General features: G+C 33.8%; 1 protein-coding gene and 1 long non-coding RNA gene across 4 annotated transcripts in view; one reads left to right on the plus strand and one right to left on the minus strand.

Moving 5' to 3' along the window:
* rk (G-protein coupled receptor rickets) overlaps nt 1-19933 on the plus strand; it is a 41169-nt gene that overhangs the window by 6667 nt on the left and 14569 nt on the right. For 2 of the 3 annotated variants that reach the window (XM_036360089.2, XM_036360093.2), the window contains exons 2-4: nt 16824-18365; nt 18470-18541; nt 19367-19510. In XM_036360089.2, the coding sequence (XP_036215982.2) occupies nt 17164-18365; nt 18470-18541; nt 19367-19510 (1418 nt within the window). In that variant the 5' untranslated portion in view covers nt 16824-17163. Of the gene's footprint in view, nt 1-12633; nt 13653-16823; nt 18366-18469; nt 18542-19366; nt 19511-19933 lie in introns of those variants that run through there. The other variant, XM_036360090.2, reaches the window with a different exon arrangement.
* LOC118680413 (uncharacterized) lies at nt 895-19914 on the minus strand. The gene is made up of 3 exons (XR_004975950.2): nt 19654-19914; nt 19018-19508; nt 895-1417 (listed from the first exon to the last, which is right to left on the minus strand). It is a non-coding gene; the product is annotated as an uncharacterized lncRNA (long non-coding RNA).

A 19933-nucleotide genomic window follows, 5' to 3' on the forward strand; every position in this document is an offset into this window, starting at 1 on the left:
CAAACTTGTATCAATAGTTAGAAACTACCACAAAAGTTAACATGAAGAAAGTAAATTCCCGTCATTCTTAGTTAAAGTTTTCAGCTCTTCATTTTCCACTATCACCTAGAAATATACCATACATGCTACCTAAACACATATGCTTAATGCCCGCAGAAAATGTATGCCGCTATGTGGGCTTGAAATTACTGTAACTGTAAATCAGAGTCTGCCACCACAAGCAGAATTTGATATGCATCAAGGGTAGCCGCAACTACACCTCGCAGACTCATTCATACCTATGTATATATACATATATATGTATGTATATATCTGCATGAAAATTCCTTAAATACAAGTATATGTGTCACCTCCATTTATACCATTTATTTTGGAGCTTAGTATATACTATTTTTTGTATTATGCTTTAATTTGTTTTCCTTCTTCCGTTTTAGTTTATTGAGTCTATATGAGGGTATAAAATTGAATCGTGTTTGTGTCCTCTCATAGGCAGATCGTTACCTGACGGCGACTGGAAATTTACAGCATGACAAATGACAATGACGTACGAATTTGATCCCACATGTGCGATTACGACAGGGGCAAGGGCAACCCATGCGTATTATTGCTCGGCATTCCTATATAAATGTTACCTAAATATATATGTATTTTTATTCGCCGCATAGTCCTCTGTCAATGGCTTAATCCTGATGATATGCATATCCAGTGAAAGTTTATATGTCTGTACTTTTTATTATCCGAGACACATTTTATCACACACTTACATATCCACAAATTTCACTTACATATCCACTATATACAAGTATGGGCTCCTACATTAAGTTTTTTGTCTAAATCCGTTTAATAACATATAGTCAGACCAAAAAAAAAATAAAATTACAAAAATTGCACGTATTTTAATAAAATCTTTATTATCGCATTCAAAATAGACCCCTCTTGAGCCAATACAAACATTCAATTTTCCAAACATTTATTATAAGACTCAGTGGAAAAAGAATTCATGGTGAACCATACCACGGTAATCAAAGAAAACGATGAGCATCAACTTGAATTTTGCCCGACTTTGACGTGGTTTTTTTGGATGCGGCTAATATTGAAACATCATTTGCTATATTGTCGGACAGTTTCGACGTCATATTCATAAACCATCGTCTCGTTACCAGTAATTATGTATTTTATGAATGTAGGGTATTCAGCTGAGTTGTCCAGTATCTATTTTTAGGCAAGTCTCGCATTCACACGCTTCATACCCTTAACATCAACCAAAATAGTGTCATCCCATAAGAGATGTTATGCTCTGCTGCTATCTCTCTGATGTCAGAGATGCTTTTCTAGCACTGTTTCTTTAACTTTTTTGCTCTTATCGCCAACAGTGTCAACCAGCTCTTATTTTAGCGGACTATAAGTGCTTAAACTTCTGTAAAAAATTAGAAAAAAATTAGAAAAAATTAGAAATTCTTTATTTTTTCTTCTTTGTCATAAACTTGAGTTTAATATCGATCCAAATCGTTAAAAAAAAAAAAGTTGTTTAATTATTTTATAATACTCGAAAAGTCATAAAATCTATGTGTTAATTGCTCTTACCAAATTGCCGTAAACAATACAAAATTTCACATTTCTCACGCCCTAATTACGTATCTCACGCACACACACACACACACTTAGCCATGTCAATCAAAATGCAAAAAACGAAGCGTTTGTATGTATGTCTAGTATAATAGTTAGAATCATATATTTACGCATTTCATTGCTGACACGAGAAAAATAGAAATTTAGTTTTTGTTGTTGTTAGTTTTTATGATCCAAATACTTAGAGCACTTTGATCTTAAGAGCAATGAAACTCGAACGATGAATGAAATCAACACAAACAATTCGCACACTTATATGTATGTACATGCACATCAATGTTATGTTGTGTGTGTTATTGTGTACGCTATGTTTATGTTTATCTTGAGCTTGAAAGCATAATGCGAAATCAAAGTGGACACAACTTGTTGAACATGCGAGTAAGTGGCGATGAGCCGGCATTATGTAAACAAACGTCACGTGTGGCACTTTTAAGTATTTAATAAAATGGTGAACCACTTCAGAAAATAATATAGGCTAGAGATAATACATTGAATTTGATTTCAGTTTACAATTATTTACAAAAAATTTTTTTTTCTAATCTCTCTTCTTTAAGGATTATAGGATTAAACATAAAATTAGGAAAAAACATAAAATGTGGTAATTTTTTTGGAATAGAAATATATAAATAAAAACTTTATTAATTGCTCCGAATATAAAAAAAGACTCAATTAAACGATAACTTTTTTTTACAGGTGCTACTACGAAATAATAGGTAGGTGAAATAATCCAAAAGCAGCTTTTTATCGCTTTTCAGCTGTTTAGTGGGGCATTTTCTAAATAAAATTATCATAGTAATATATACCATATATATTATATACCACCAGAAAATAGAGATTTTAAGAAACACAATGGCTACTGACTAAAAAAAAAATGCAATTTTTTCTTCCTTAATGTTTTAAATTTAAAAAAAATACAGTATATTTAGGACATAAGAAGGTAAGTTTACAGCAAATTTCATAAAAGAAAAACATTTTTTGTACAAAATAAAAATAAAAGCCCAAAATTTGGTTATTTGAATTTATCACATAAACACCGGAAATCGAGATAAACCGTTTTTAACCCTTAAAACTTCAACTACGCTCCTCCCATTCTTTGTTCCGACCTCAGATCGCCCGTAAAATATTTTTCATTTGCCTGCTATTTTATCTTTTTTCTCTGTTGGGTTTCATCCTACAAAATTTTTTTTTTTCAAAAATTATTTACGCTGATCTATGTAGGAAAGCAGGTATCTGGTGGTGAGGAAGATTTTTCTGCTTAAAATTAGCCCAAATCCATAAATCAAAACAATTTATCTATACAATAGATTATATAAGAATAGACATAGTCAAAATTTGGATGAAAATGGCGGCTTCGCAAAAACAAGACTTATTTGAAAAATTCCAAAAAAGAGAGAAAAAATTGGTTTATGATATTACAAAGCTTATCTCATAATGAAGAACTCTAACAATTCATTGAATCCTAAGAATATTAGTTTTGCTCAAAGCACGTAAATTCCTTCCTATTTTCAGTAATTTTTTTCTTAAAAATATTAGATACATGTTTAAAATTTTTTATTATTCCACAAATACAATTTTTACAAAGATTTTTTGAAATCTTCAAAGGAATATATTCAAAACTCGGTTATTACGACGTCATTTTCGGCAGTCCCTTTGAAAAAAGGTGGCTCCGTGTTAACAGCAAAACTTTTTGCAGTATCCATGAAGTAAAAGAAAAGAATACGTGTTATAATAAGGACCATAAACTTGGTATTGGACGAAGGAAAAAAAGGGAAAATTGTGTTTTTATAAGAAGTTTTGGTGAAAACTTCTCAATGTTTTTTTTTTTTGGTAAACAATTGTTATGGAAGAAAATGCTTCATTAAACACGTTGTAAATTATATCTCGAAGACTTGTGTAAACTTTCATTAAAATCGGTTGAGAATTTCGTAAGAAATCTTGAAAACCTTTAACTAAACCTTAGAAACTATTCAGCTTTATTCTAATTACTCCTTCTTAGTTCTTTAAATGACAGATTTTTTACATAAGCGACCTTAAATTCTTTGAACATTAAAACAAAATGTATTTCTACTTTCACTAAATTTGTAGTTTTCATGGCACAGCGCACTGTTCTATATTCGAAAATGCCTCTCCCACTGCGAGCGTGTCACATTCACACTTGTCTTCTTCTCACTTTCATAGTCCATTGTTTAACTGTCAGCGTAAATTTGATTTCACTTGCAGTTAGTTGAACGTGTTAGCCAAATTCAAATGACCGTAAACGAATTAGTTCAGTCACCCACACACACATATATGTACACACAACCCACGAAGGAAAGTTTGTCTCTTCGTTGCACTCAACAGCCTCAAACTCGTTTTCGATTCACTGCTATGGCTGCAAGGATATATGTATGTGACTTTAGTGGGGTAACAATAGTTACTAACCCATCTCAACCCCTTGATTGTTACTAGACCACAAAATTTGCAACAATGTCGGAGTCACGCACTTAATGCAATACACTTAGGAGCAATTACTACTGCATACATTTGCTGGCAGACAAAGAGACTGGACAACCGCGTCGCGTTGAGTTGTATTGGGTTGACCTGGGTTGGGTTGGGTTGAGTTGAGCGTTCGAGAGACAGGCAAATAAACTGCGAGACGGTATAACTGCAAAGTGACACTGCTGATGGCGTACAATTTGTGAAATTCTGGGTTGTGGCAGTGTGTCGTTCAAATTTGTGGTTGGAGAGATAAAATTAGATAAAAAACGATTTGGGCGAGCTGTTGAGAGCACTCAAGTTGACTATGTAGATGAAGGCGAAAGTCTTTGCTGCATAAATAATTCTTAAACTATCGAATGGAAAATAATGAAAATATATAAATTTTATACTGAAAGAGTTACTTAGTTAAATTTACAAAAATACTGGTATTCTCCAAAACCAACTCAATTTAGCTTTTAGTGAAATATCTCCAATTAATTATCTTGTGCTGTTCTATGTGGCCTTGCTGTTCTGCCTTTAAATATCGTAAAGTATGTATGTATGTTTGAAAACGTCAGTACCAGCCGCTGAGCTTGCGTTTATTTGTTTGTCACTTTGATCAATTTACTCATGTTTCTTTGTTTTACTACAATACATTTGATAGCCACTTTTCTGCTTCGCCACGCTGACAGCAATTATTGTTCGCCTAACATGCTGACAACGGCGATTATTGTCATAATCCGCCAGCGCAGCTATCGCCGCCGCAAATGGTAGCTGTGTTATCATGCGCTTGTTGTTGCTTTGTTTTTGGTTCGGTTTTGACTCTTTCTTGTTACTCTTCATGTACGCCGGCTGAAGTATTTTGCTGTCATTGCTGTCAAGCGCTGAAGCATTACAGCTATCAGTTGTGACTTTATTGCTATTCGTTTTTTGTTGTTTTTAATACTTGTAGTTTGTATTTTTTTTTCTTATCGTGTAAAATCGCACTGACGCATAAAACCGAAATGAAACTGAAAGTCCAAAGCCAATGACAAAAGAAATAACAAATGCAAATTACATCTATCAAATAGCACATTGAATGAAGCGTCTACGTAAAAAAGTGCTCCAAGTGGCAATACACTGAAAAAAATCCTAATACATTTTTCAATTAAAATAATAATTTCTGAGTGGTTATAATTTTTTTTGTAAGAGAATTTTGCTGGGCGTGAGTGTCAATTAAATTTTATTCTGACTAGACTTTGGTTTGTTGCAAGAACTATTTTTTTTTTTTTGAAAAAATTATATAACACGTGCAGATACTCGTGTGATATTACACCGAGTCCCGAGTCACCTAAATTAAATGTTTACCCCGCAGCTTTTATGCATGTTCTACTCTCCTTGGTAGCTATAAAAACAAAGTTGAGTTAACTTCTAAGCAGTGGCAATCGCACTAAGAATATTGTCTGCCCACAAATTAGTTAATACGACAATATATGAAGTAAATATTTTACAACTGACATATGTGGTCTGTTCGATGCATTACTCTCCAACGCTTGGCGCATCGAAGACTGCTATTATAGTTTCTTTATACTCAGCAATGATCATTGTATTTTCAAATATCATTATTTTTTTACCTTTATAACGAATATATATGGAAAATACCCAATTTTGAATTTTTTTTATTAAATACAACCTCAAAAGAATAACCTATAATGATTAAATTTGCTTTGTGTAAAAAATTCGTAAAATGTAAATATTTACCACAGGCAAGTGGAAATTACGAAATGTGGAATGTTTGTACATTGCATGCATATATGTAAATACCAGCGTTGTGTACCCAAACTCTCACGCAAAAATTAATACCCTTAAGGGAAATTCTTGCTACAATCGAAACACGATATCCAATAAAACTAAAAAAAAAAATTTTAATTTGTTGTCAATATTTTTTCAATTTGCCTATGACTCAATTACATAAAGTTCTGCCGCTGCCAAAAAAAAAAATCAATTTCTGCTTTCACCCACAATGCCAAAATCAGCTGTTTTGCTTTATTTCTATTATTCATAATTATATTTTCCAACATTCTAGCCAACATGAATGTCTTTTTTGAGTATCTACTAAATACCAAGAGATTATAAGTGCCCCGAAATCGTTAAAGTATAAAAAAGGTGAGGAGAAAGACTTGAGAAAAAGGTAAACAAGTATATTTTATATTCAAAATAAAAAATTATTTGCGTTAGAAGAAGCACGCTGTTATTATAGAACACAACCTTATATAATTGAATCATTGCATGTGCATAAATTGAAAAAGTGAAAAATTCATAATTAAATTTCTATGATTGATACTTTCGGTGTTACTCTTTAATAAAATGGCCACTATTGCTAGGCAAAGCGTAAAAAGATCAGAGTTCTCTAGCATTTTGCTTCGCCTTGTTGCGTTTCGCTTCGACTCTAAGCGGAGCAAAAGTTCTATGTGAATCACCCATTAATGCTTTGAAGCTTTCTTGGCAAAATATTGAAACTCTTTATATTTCACAGCCTCACCTATTTTTAAAAAACTAATAGTATGTACATATTTTACTAGTGGGTATGAGTAAAGTTGTCGCATTTGCTCGCAGCCAATTTGTATTTGGCTTGGCGCACGCACCACAAACGCTACCAGTTGACATTAATTGCTACCCCACCGAGTTGCGGCAGTGACAAGCAACATTTTGCACACATTTCCCAAATAAAATTACAATAAAATCAAATAAAACCGAAAATGAAGCGAAAAGTATAAAACAAATTGCTGATGGCAGGAAATAAAGTAAATTAATTGTAATAAGTATACATACATACCTATACGAGTATATATAATGTGTAGGTATATGTATACTTGGGCTTTTAATTAGGTACACGTATACCGTTATCTGCTCAATTTGTAATACAGCTGTGAGAAAAAGTTTACAAAAAGTCGATGGTGTTGCAGTTCGATACCAAAAATTAGTTCTTGTAGTCTGGCAAGTGTAAGCCAATACTCGTAGCATGTGGCGTTCGAATATTACACTTACTACTCAATTCTGTGCAATTGTCAATATAAAAGACAAGACACACATACAAGTATAATCGTGGCAACAATTAATTCCTGTTGGTAAATATTTTCAAACTATATCATCAATTTTTATTGTACATTCAAATACTAGAAACATAAATTTCTCAGGTTAAGCATTGATTATTATTATTTTTAAATTTCTTTAGTTTTTAAATTAATTGTTTTTGCTTTTTTTTCTTGGATCCACAATATTTTGTATTCATTTCGCCATAAATTGTGCTTGCAACAAATTTACTTGTCACTTTGTGTCGCCGACAATTGCGGCACTACATATTGGTACCGAAAAATCTGTTTGGCGCTTTGCCAAGTTAGTCAACAAGGCAAGCAGAGTCAGCAACAATATGTTTTCATACAGAATAAATACATATGGTGATATGTAGTGATAATTTACAGTTTTTTTTTCTTTTAGAATTTTTCATGTTGAGTTGACTACATATAAAATCACTGCAAAAAGCACTTAAAATGTTGCATCAAACAGGAATTATAAATTAAATAAAATAAATATTTGTATACCCTGAAATGAGTATATTAAGTTTTGTCTAGGTTGTTTGTAGCACCAAAAACGAAACGTCAGAGTATTAAAGTATATATATATAAACGTTGCGTTTATATAGAAACTATTCGCTCAGTTTGTGAAATATCGATCCGCACTCATCTTTTTCTCAATGTGAAACTGCGCATTTGGCGTACGGCCGAAATCGGACCACTATAACCTATAGCTGCCATACAAGCTAAACGAAAGGAATAAAGTGATTGTATGGAAACCTTTTCATTTGACAACATATCTTCAAGAAATTTGCCAAACTATATAACCTATGGCAATAATGCAAACTTTAAAAAAAAATTTCAGATTGGATCACTATAACAAAAAGCTGTCTTATATAGTGAACGCTCAAAATCAAGTGCTTGTATGAACAGCTTTTTCTTTTGACGAGATATCTTTATGCACAATTTCATATTTTCATTCAAAAATCCTGCATATATTAACAAAATCATAAAGAATGCTAAGAAAGCAATTAGTAATGAGAAAAAGCAAGAAAAATGCGCAATGCCACATCAATTGTGAATTGTTTTTTTAATTATAAATATTTTCACTACTTATTGTCGCTTGGAATGCGCGACTTTGAAGGCCCGCCAGACCATTTGGAACCAACAATTCTCTGTGCACATTTTTTTTGCACTTTCTTGCTGAGCATGAATGGCACGCCATGGCATTTTCATCAATGAAATTTTCAAATTCATTCATATTTAAGAGACACAGGTGATGCTTGAACAAATTGTTTCGAAAATTTTAGTTTACTTTTAGTATTTTTAGCTTCTGCATAAAAATGTGTGAGAAAGAGAATTTAAATTGATTTTATACACATTTCAAATAGTTTTGTTACACTTGAAATTAATTACATACATATGTTTATATGTATTTACGGTCGTATATGAGTTTGACTTAAGAAAATGTGGCATGTATTTTTGTCGAAACTATTGCCATTAATAGTTATAAGTTAAACCATTTCCAAAATCGGAAGACGATTGGTTATGGAAATATGGTATGGCTGATACACATACAGCTTTTGCTTCGCTTTGCTTCAGACTTTAGCTTTAAGAGAAAAGTTCGAAGCAAAGTGAAGCAAAATGTTGGGCAATTCTCAGCTTTTTACGCGTTGCTAAGCAGCTGTCGCAATTTCTATTAGAGAGAAGTATTAAAATAAAAGCGTTCATTCTGAACCCTAAGTTTTTTTCGCATGGCTGGTAGAACTGTCAAGCCAAGTCAGGAAAGTTTTATATGAATCAGCCATTAGGCTCTGATTTAACGCACGACCAATACTTGTAAATCGAAAGAGTCTGCTATTTGGAAAAAATAATGTTAGTTTGTTTTCTCGAAGTTAATAGCCCCATCATCAAAAAAATGTGAGTTTTTCTTTAACAAGTGTTTGATATTGTTTGGGAACAATATTTTCTTGTTCAATATTGCTTTATTTTGGAAAAGTGACTGAAGTAAATAATGTCTGTCTTAATGAAAGATGTCAAAAAATAGTTTTTATAATTTCCAAAGCAGTAACAACTGAATGAACGGCTTAAGAGCTACATATTTACAATGCAAAAATCAGAACTAAATTTTATTTTTATTAGCGGAAAAAAATTAAAGGTTTTTTAATCAAAATGTCTTGCCACTTTTGCCGACGTCTTTGCTCGCTCTCCCACATTAGCACACGATTATCACTTTATAATAACAAACAATTAAAATACCGATAGCTTTGACTTGCAAAAAACACAAACGACAAAGGAGCTAGCGATTGAGCGAATTGGCCACCTGCTGTGCCCCGTAGTCGTGAGGGCGATAAGCATGACAGGCAGTTAATGTGCGATAATTACAAATGCAATCAAACATATATGTAAATATAGGTATGTATTAGGGTAGGCCAACAGACGTTTGATTTTTTACTTAAATGCTGTAAAAGTATTGTTCTGCTACAGTTTTAGATTATAATATTGATGGCGCAAAGTGATTTTCGATTTCACACATACATGATACAAAAGCATTTTATTAGGCTTTTTAATGCTTTCGTATAAATGTGAAAATGAAAAACAAGAATATTTAAAAAAAATAAAGTATTTTATGATTTTAAGGAGTTATTTTGTATATCAAAAACTGCAAAAATTATATATTACAATTTAAGTTGGACTTTCATATCGAATAACTTTTAAACGAGTCGACTTAGCAAAAATTATATCGGACCTATTTTGTAGACTGTAAAATTTCCTATAAGTGTATAAAAAATTCTGCTATGCAATAATTTGTTTAAGGGCAATAAAATGTTTATGGCCACCCTAATATTTATATAGATTATATTATTTAATTTATTTATTGCAATACATTTCTCATTCAAAGACTGGTCCAATTTAAATGTAATTGCACACTCAAGCGAACGTATAAAAATTCGAGATTTTTTTGTTCGAAGAAAGCACTTTCCGTAAATAAACAAGGGTGTGTACATATGTATGTATTAAATATGAGCGTGATTGTTTGAATAAAATGATAATTATAATTGCTTTCAACGCAGCGCAATTCGCACGAGTGCCTTTTGTACGACGAGCAGAAGAATATTTAATAGGTTCAAAGATACAAAATTAAAGTTTTTTTTATAGGGTTTCTTTTATTTGTAATAATGTGAAGTGTTTTTGTTTTACCTGAAGTATTTGTAATACATCTGCTTTCATCGCTGGAAGCATATTTGTAATTTTTTTTTGTTTTGTTTTTTTTTTGTTTTGGATGCCTTTCACAACATTTTCATTGACAAGAGTGGTGAGGATATTAACACGAATAAAAAAAAAAAGTGTATGTAGCTTTCCGTCTACATGTAATTTTAATTTATTGCTCAATTCTATTTGCTCATTTAATTTACTCATTTTTGAGTACTGAACTGTGAAGGCCCCAATGATATCGCATATGACTATAATTTGACAGCCACGATAATTGAATGCCAATTCGGCGATTTATTTGCAAATTTTTAACACACATTATGCGCGATAAAATCAAAACTTACTTAATGACAGCTCAATTTACATATTTAGTATGCAACATGCAGCCGTGTAATGCACCCACAAATGCATGGGCTTTACATTACCTGGACCGAAAGTGGCTAACACGCATTTTATTAGCTTACGCTGGCATTTTGCGTTTAATGAATGGAGTTCTAGGAAAATATTCTACTGACAGAATAAAAAATTGTATGCAGTTTGAATGAGAAATTTGCTCAAAGAACACAAGCATGATGGAATTTAAGGTTATTGTTTTGTGTCCTTGTTTTATCAATACATTTCGTAATGAATATATATACATATGTGTATAAATACATGATTTTCAATACGTTGAACGAAAAATTTAAATTATCTATTGAGTGTATAATCAAGATCAAATTTGAACCGGACTGGTTTATATAAATGGTTATGTGTGTGAAGTTTGTTTGCCGATTTTTATATATTAGATCAATGGATTAATGTCACGTTCTTTAAAGCGCATTTTTCGGTTTCGCAAAATAAGTAAAATGTCACAGGTAGCCAAATCTGACGAATACTGTAGCTGTGCGAAAAAAGTTAGTTACATTCATGCTAGAATGCGACGACGCATTCAGGTCTTTTACGAGTCTTACAATAACACGCTTCATACCCAAAAAATTAACCAAATTGTGTTGAGGCGATCCATAAGAGATGTTGAAAGCTCTCTCTGATGACAACACGATGGTTTCAAAGCTTTGTTTCTTTGACTTTTTCGATATTATCATCATTAATTGCGGTTGATGGAAGAAAGTTTTGGGAGACTTAACTCAATTACTTGTGTTCGTGATAAAGTAGACCACCTAAAATATTTTTGCAACATTTTCAACGATTCCGCAACCGCGACTTCATCGGACGAAATCTCAAGCAAACTCGTTAAATTTTTTGATGGTAAAAATCGGCAGCCAAACTTTTTAGACAAACAACGTTTAAATAGATGATATAACCATATATTTAACATTTTAGTAACTTATATGCCATATTTTAATATGTATATAATATTTTTAGATATTATATCGTTTTCGAATTTTGAAAACATAGTGGTAATACAGGTATGCAACAATAGCTCAGTGAGAACTCAAAAAGTAAACTAGAAATGAGAATGACTGCTAAAAATATATCAATCAGAAGAAAAAATTTTCAAACTAAAATTAAAAAAAAAATTCTAGAAAAAAATAAAATTATTTTAACTGAGCGATAATTTTAAACATATATAAAATCAAACCACACTACACCGATTACTATGAAGGGTGTTTTTGGTGTGGCACGGTGTGTAGGGGACTTTGTATAGCAAGATACAAATTACGCGAATGTAAATTGAAAGCGAATAAACAAACAGCAATTTGGCAAGAAACTAAAAATGTCAACGAATCAGAAAAAAGAGACAAAAAAAAATATTTATAAATATTTGAAAACAATTTCAGCGCCGTTGGCAGTGCCATAAACAATCAGCTAGCATTAATGCTAAAACACACAAAGGCAAATTTAATAAAAACGCAGCGCGCTGCCAATGCATGCTTGTTTACGAACGCAAATGTGTTGCGCCTGCGTAAGTGCACGCATTACTGACGCAACTCGCTATTGGAGCGCCTCACCTGGCAGGCGCACACACACACCCAAACACATACCGGGCGCATTGCAGCAGTCGAACACTTCTGTTGCTGTCATTTCATTCATTGAAAGCCACTGCAACGGTAGCAGCCAAATGCCGCCCCGAACGCCCCGCCGCAGTTGCAACGGGTGAAAACTCGTTTAGCAGCATGTTCGGGCTGGCACTTTTCTGCTTATTATTATCTCGCATTTACTTACGTTTTAGTTAAGCATTTTGTTGTGCCTACATATTTTGGCATATTTCACACCGACTTCGGCGGGCATAATTTTATTGAAAACATTCTTTTACCAAAGTTTCGCTTGTAACCGTTTATTTTTATAAAAAATAGCTAGAAACGGTTTAACTTAAATATATTACTGATTTGTCTAATGTTTAAGTGCCACCACGGCATAATACAACAACAAAATTAAAAAAAAAAACAAAAGTGCGCAATACTTGTAAGTTTCAAATTCTCTGGCATGAAATTAACATTTTTAATTAATTCTAGCATGACAGAAAAATAGTACATGCTTAAATACCGTATATATGTGAAGTGAAGTGTGAGTGTGTGTGCATGTTAACTTATGTAAAATTGCATTTTCGCCCGCCTGTTGAGTGTTAAATTGCCATGGACCCGATAATATTTATGAGTCTGCAAGTGGAAATTTATGACCAACAAGTAAATTAGTGGAAAATTGATTGGCATTCAACGGTGTTTGTAATTTTAGTAGCAATGTTGATGCTGCGCAAACTAAACAAAAAATGGAAAAATAAAAAATTAAGTAAATAAAAGTGAAAATTTGCAATATATCCCGTCAAACACATTAAAAAGTTAAACGTTCCAAATTTTGTGTATAAACAACAGAAAAGCGATTGAGAAATGCTTGCCGGGTCTGCATGTGGCAAGTGTGAGATTATGCGGTTTGGATAGAATTATTTTTATGACCCCATAAAATTACCGTTATACTTAACGCTAAAGTGCAAGCGACTAGTGTGCAGCGCACATAAAAACACAGACACACACGCGCACATACACTTGCACATTGCTGCACGGCGAAAAGCGCAATAACAGCGAAGTGTTTACCAGCGAGTATGTGTGTGTACGCAGACAGAAAATATTTGTGAGTGTGTGTGCATTGTAGTACTCGTATTTGCCAGTGTGCAGATATGTAAGTAAGCATATAAGTAAATAAATAACACACCTGCATGCATATGTGTGAGTAAACACACATTTTAAATGTGCTGGCAAAAAGTTAGCCGACACACCGGTAGCCCTAGGTGAGCCCCTAGCTCATAAAACTTTTGCTATTTAGGGGATCAGAGTGTTTGGTGTTGCAGGATAAATGTGTTAAAAGGTAAAGCTTTAATGTTGTGGTGAGGTATAATAAATATTTATAGTTATATGCTGTATTTGTAAAAAATTTTGTGGATCCAAAATATAGAGTTATAGTTTAAGTTATTTAAAAATGTATTAACTCAAACTATTTGCAACTAAACACGCCCACATTTTGGTATAAGTAGTCATAAAGAGTTGATATATCAGCTAGTATAGAAAATTTCATTTCATTGAGACACGTGCCACAAGAATATCTTAAAATATTTAGGCTTTAAAAAGCACAAATGTGGACGCTAACTAATTCTTTTTACCACATTTTGACATAAGTGCCTTTTTTACACAATCAGCTTAAACATATACCGCACACAGATATAAACTTGTATATACATAATACATATGTATACTTGTATATTACGCAAAGTTCCTGACGCCTGGGCTCAATTCAGCATAGTTTTGCAGAGATTGTCTGCTCTAGAGGCCAATGAATAGCAACAAATAGGGATTCGCACACACATGCATATCTCCAGGCAAACTCATGCGCATGTAAATATGTGTATAAAGTGTACAGGGATTAGAATGGAAATTTTGATACTTTCTACAGTGCAGTAGTAAACTATTCAATAATATATCACTGTTCCTGCACCAAAACCCAACTAAATATAACAGCAATATAATTATGCCCATCAAAAAATGATTTGCTAATGTTGTTTTTTTTTTACCAATTATGTGCCAAACTTTAATCCGCTAAATCCCACCTACTCCCATCTCATATCTTTCCCACGGAACCACTGAACTAAGTATTACTTCACGGGAGAGAAAAGATTTAAGTCCACTTTGATGTATGCACTGACTGACAGACGCCTTATCTGTTGTAAATGTCTCAAACTTGTCATAATTAGAGCTGACGCTTAGCTGACAGCTTTCAATTTAACAGAGGATTCACACGTAAGTGCTGTCAAATTTTGCGCCGTGAGACTACCGCCAAGTGTGCTTGTCAGTTTTTCCCTCATACTTAAAAATCGAGGACAATGATATAATACGGATACAAAGTCTTCCATACACCCTGTACAAGTCGGAAATTTATAAAGACAGCTTCTAAAGCTTCTATGGTCACTTAGCTGTCACTGCCTGCTTTTGTCTCTTTTTGCCGGCATATTGTAGAAAGTCTATGCATGCGTTTGTCTTTAGCTTAGTTATTAAAAATCGTCAACTGGAACGCACACGGCCTCTATTTGCCATCATTGTAGTTAAAGCATTGTAGATTTTATTTGATTTACCTGTCATGTTCTTCAAGGGCTCCTTAAATTTTAGTATTGGGTCCAATATTAGACCAAGGTACTTCAACTGTGGCTGTGCGGTAATCTCACATTTTTCTATGGCGATATGTTTTTATTTATTTTTTCTTGAAGCGTATGAGCAAGTGATCTGTTTATTGCTCAATCAGCTCTAGATTTATGGTAGCAAATGATCGGCGTAGACCATTAATGCATTTGAGTCGAAGATCATCTAGATACCACTATGAAGTCATCCGAAACAGAGTAGCTCTGGGTCCATGTCGAATACCAATATTCGGTTTTCAAAATAGCTATTGCCAATTTCCCAGAGTTGAACGCATGCTTCATATTCAGGGTTATTAGCGCGCGATATTTTTGTGTCACCTTTCTGTCTTTTGCCATTTGTTGCATATTACACTGTATCAACGACTTCTTTTCTTCAATAGTGAACTAATATAATATATATAATACTAATATATATATGCAGTATATAAAAAATGTTGCCTAATAATCACAACACAATAAAAAACTTTAAGTTCCAAATATATGCAGGTATAATTATTCTTAAGGGGTTAGGGGTAGTCAGAGGCATAAAAAAACTAGAATTTTCAGTAATTTTTTTTTTTTTTTTGCTATTATATCATGTTATTTTACAAAAGTAGTAATATGACATTATTATACAATATTTTGACTTGAAGTCACGAAAGTTTCAAAAAATAACCCTTTAAGGTATTTTCTGTTTTCTCTACTTCTTTTCAGAACTGTACTAGTTAGGTTTCACAGCAGTTTTAGTACAGTTAACTCAATTCCAAAATACAAAACTTAGAAAAAAAACGGGTTTCCCAACTGTTTGTTTACAAACGGGAATGTTAGGAAAAGACACCTTAAAATATAACTAAAATGATCTAAAATTTTTAGATACGTCTCTTTTTCCTCTCCTGATAATTTTAGACTTTTTTAGTTGAAAAAAGTTGTTTAAAATTACACCCTTTAATATATATAATACTTGTATATATATATATAATTGAAAAAAGCCTCAAGCATTCATAAAAAATGATGTTAAACTTGTAAAATTAATATTTTAAAATTTATTTAAAAATTTGTAATCATTTTAGTTAATATTAACTTTTTTAGTTATAAATTTAAAAAAAAAAATTATACGAAAACCAAATGTTCAAAATAAATTCCAAAATAACGAAATAAATCCACACTCTTTGCAGCAAGCAACTATAGTACTGTGCATAATTAAAACCATTACCGATTTTGTATGGCATAATTGTTTTTCTGTCGAAATTCCGAGTCAATCAAATTGATATGCTATTTGCACAACATTGCAATTTGACCAAAAGATCCCGCATACATAAACGCGCCTTGACCGTAAAATTTCTTTGATCATACCAAGAAATATACACACAGAGATATATGTTGTTGCTTAAATGGAGTGAAAGGTGAATTCCTATTCAAAATATGTTTATCTATTAAATGCAATGAAATGCAGCTGTCAGAGATTTGATTGATGGCAAAGTAATTGCCAAAGCTTCCAAATGCTGCTGTGTATATGTGTGTGTGTCAAAAAAAATATGTATTTGTACAAATTTGAATAGCTTAACAGGAGAGAAGGCGCTTGGCTGCGCTGCAAGTGCTGATAGAATTATTTCCAAAATATTCAGCTAGATCTTGAGATGACTTATTCAAAATACAGTACACAAATTAATACTCTGCCTTTGATTTAATAATTTTTAAACGCATTTTTTTACAAAAGAGAGAGTGCATAACTTTCTCGTTACTTTTAGCAAGCCCTTTGTACCAAAATAAATTACCTAAGTTTCTCTAATGTTTCCCAGAAAGTTGAAACTTACACACATTTGTACATTTTCCAAAATAAAGTGGTAATTTCATTTACATTTCTCTTGCAGCACACGCAAATCAACGGCGGAAAGTTTCCAATCAACCGAAGCGTTACCCTTACAACTTAGACACAAATGACATTTGTTCACTCAAATGACAAACAGCGAAGAACTTAAATACTTTTCCATAGAACATCTGTAAAGAAGTAGAAATAAATAAAAGCAGCAAAATGACAAGTTGGTCGTAAACCCTCTGCACGGCATCGATTACACTCGAACAATACTATCTCCTCTAACTGTCACTAATCAGCGGTGTTGTTGTCTGTTCATAGCTGGCGGCATTCGCCAGCATAGTTTTGTCATCATGTATGCGAAATGTGTTGCACACACGACTGTCATTAAATGACAAATGTTTGGCAGCATCAATCAGTGGCGTATCGAAAAGCAACAACAACAGGAACAACAAAGTCAACTGCCAACACTACAAAAAGCACATAAAAACGCGAAGAGAGAGAGACAGACTCAGACTAGGAGATCGCGTTGTGTGCGGTGCGGTCGGATAGCGCTCTGCAAGTGTACTGGTAACGGCATGGCCATTAGCCGGGGGCGCGGCAATCGCATGCACTCTTGGTTTCTTCTCAAAGATTCGGTGATATTCGTGTTAGTTTTGTGCGTGCTACAGTTGCTGCAGGCATATGCGCTAAGTAAACTAGTGATAAGCGCGGAGATGTTACAAGCTGCCCAAAGTGGTGGCGTAAATGAGCGACGACCAGATAATAATGCCACCGTAGACCGTAAGGAACTAGGCGCCGTAGAACGCGCTATGACAGAGTTTGTAGAGACATTACTGCTTGGTCAACAATCGGCGGGAGAAACCAAAGAAGCGACTGAGAAGCTTGCTACTGCCAGTAACAGTATTAGTATGAGTCAGAAGAGTAGTGAGATTAGCAATAGGGATAGGATTAGTAACAATAGTTTAAGTAATGGTAGTAATCACAACACAACCACCACATCAGATAAGTCAGCGCCGATTGACGCGCATAAATCAAGTGATAAGCGAGTTGGTAAGCCACAAGCCGCACATGAAAGCGATACACGAAAGCTGAGCAACATCGCAAATATACACAACAACACACAGCGTATGCTTGCGGTGAACGCCGCTGCCGCCACAGCCTTCGACGACAGCAAGCCTCATCTCGATGGCGGTGCAAATGCCACTGACAGCAAGCAAATACAGCGCGCGGTCGTCAACATACCCGAGCAGATACGTGAGAATGTCGTATTATCATCCGTCGATCCGGAAAAGGAGGCGCAGTTGTTGTACGAGCAAACTTTGCTGGAGTATCATGGCAGCATACAGGCGGCCGCAGCGGCAAGTAGTTCACCATCAGCCGTCATAGCTGATAAGCCAACGACGGGGGAGAATGGGCGTACGTCACTACTGGAAGGCGCTACCGCAGAGCGGCAACCACGCACTCTGCACAGCGTATGCGAAGTGTGGACGCAGAAGCATTGCCATTGCACCGGCACTCTGGAGCGGCTATCACTGAGTTGTCGTGGTATCGGCGTTGTTGCGGTGCCGGTGGAGCTGCCAGACACCGTTGTAACATTGTAAGTAAATTACTTTAATGAACTAGATCGCATGACTTGCTGTACAAAATTACTTGTGAGTGAAAATATTTATTGTATATCAACCTTATAAACTTTTATTTCAGAGATTTGGGCAACAACAACATAACTAGATTTGAGGCTAATACATTTTTTATGGTATCGAACCTCGAAGAACTGTAAGTAAAAATGGCTTTTTAGAAAGACTAAACGAGATATTAAGGTTCCAGATTAGTATTATCCAAAAAGTTTTTTATCCACACGAGACTTGTTTTAGTCAGCGTTTAGTTCGGTTATATTGGTTATGAGCTCCACTAGTGTAAGCTAACCTATTTTGGATCGTTGTAGCAACTGTAATAAATTCTCTCTATTAAATCATTTTTCGCTAATTTGTTGTGTAACTTCATATAATTGACTAATATAGTCTCTACGAAACATCAACATGTTAAGCAAGCTTTCATTCTAAAATTTTTCAAAAATCGTTTGAAAAAAAGCGCTTTCTGTGCTTTCTGAATTATTTATACTTTGCAAGAGACCATCAACTGATAAAGTTCTTCTATTAAGCTAATAGTTGTCTCATTAGTCAATGTTCTTTCAAGCACACAAACGTACATATATATATATATATATATATATATATATATCATATACATACTTGCACAACCTTTATACTCTTCTTCAACTTCAATTTATCTGCGCTGCGCCTTGGTAGCTTTGAGCGCTTACTTTCGTCGGCAGCACAGTTAGCAGCAGCCGCGCCACCCCTCAAGCCTTTCAAGTTTGCTTAGATAAATGACTTTATTACCACATTTCAACACATCCGGCAATTAATAATGCCCATTTGGCAAGGATGAGGTGATGAGCCTTGAAGCGCTGCTTTCATCCACAGCTATGTAAATAGGGATGCAGCGCGTTTTGCGCATTTTCTACTCCTAATTTTAATTTCATATGCCAGTTTTTAACATTGCTTGAGATATTTGAATTTTTTACTTCATTATTCACAGAACTTTATCCGACAATAGCATCATTAATATTGATCCGAATGCATTTTATGGACTTGGTAAATTAAAACGTTTGAATTTACAAAATTGTGGCCTTAAATCTTTGCCGGCGCACACATTTCAAGGATTGAAGAATTTAGTTTCACTGTAAGTAAGCGAGGAATTAAAGAATTAACAGCAATTTTTTTGTTATTATGAAAATAAATTATGAAGAAAAAATACACGACAGCACTTATGATTTTTATAAACACACATACACATATATGTATTTGTAATAGTTACACACATACAAAAACAATTCGGCATAAACAACAGCACACTATAGTGCCTAAATTTATGCTACTTGCGCGCACGTCTAACGCTAAATTAAGGCAGCGCACACGCTATTCGGCTATTGCACTCAAAATTATAACAAAAAATGCTTTCTAACTAAAAAAAATTGTCAAACGAAATTCGTAAACAACTCAAAGATTTCATATGTTTTACTGTTGCTCTAGTAAAGTTATTAGTTTACTTTCATATTTTGTACTTTAATTTTTGCGCTGCTTTGCTGCAACCGCACAAACTACC

This window comes from Bactrocera oleae, chromosome 3, assembly GCF_042242935.1.
Source record: "Bactrocera oleae isolate idBacOlea1 chromosome 3, idBacOlea1, whole genome shotgun sequence".
Lineage (NCBI taxonomy): Eukaryota > Metazoa > Arthropoda > Insecta > Diptera > Tephritidae > Bactrocera > Bactrocera oleae.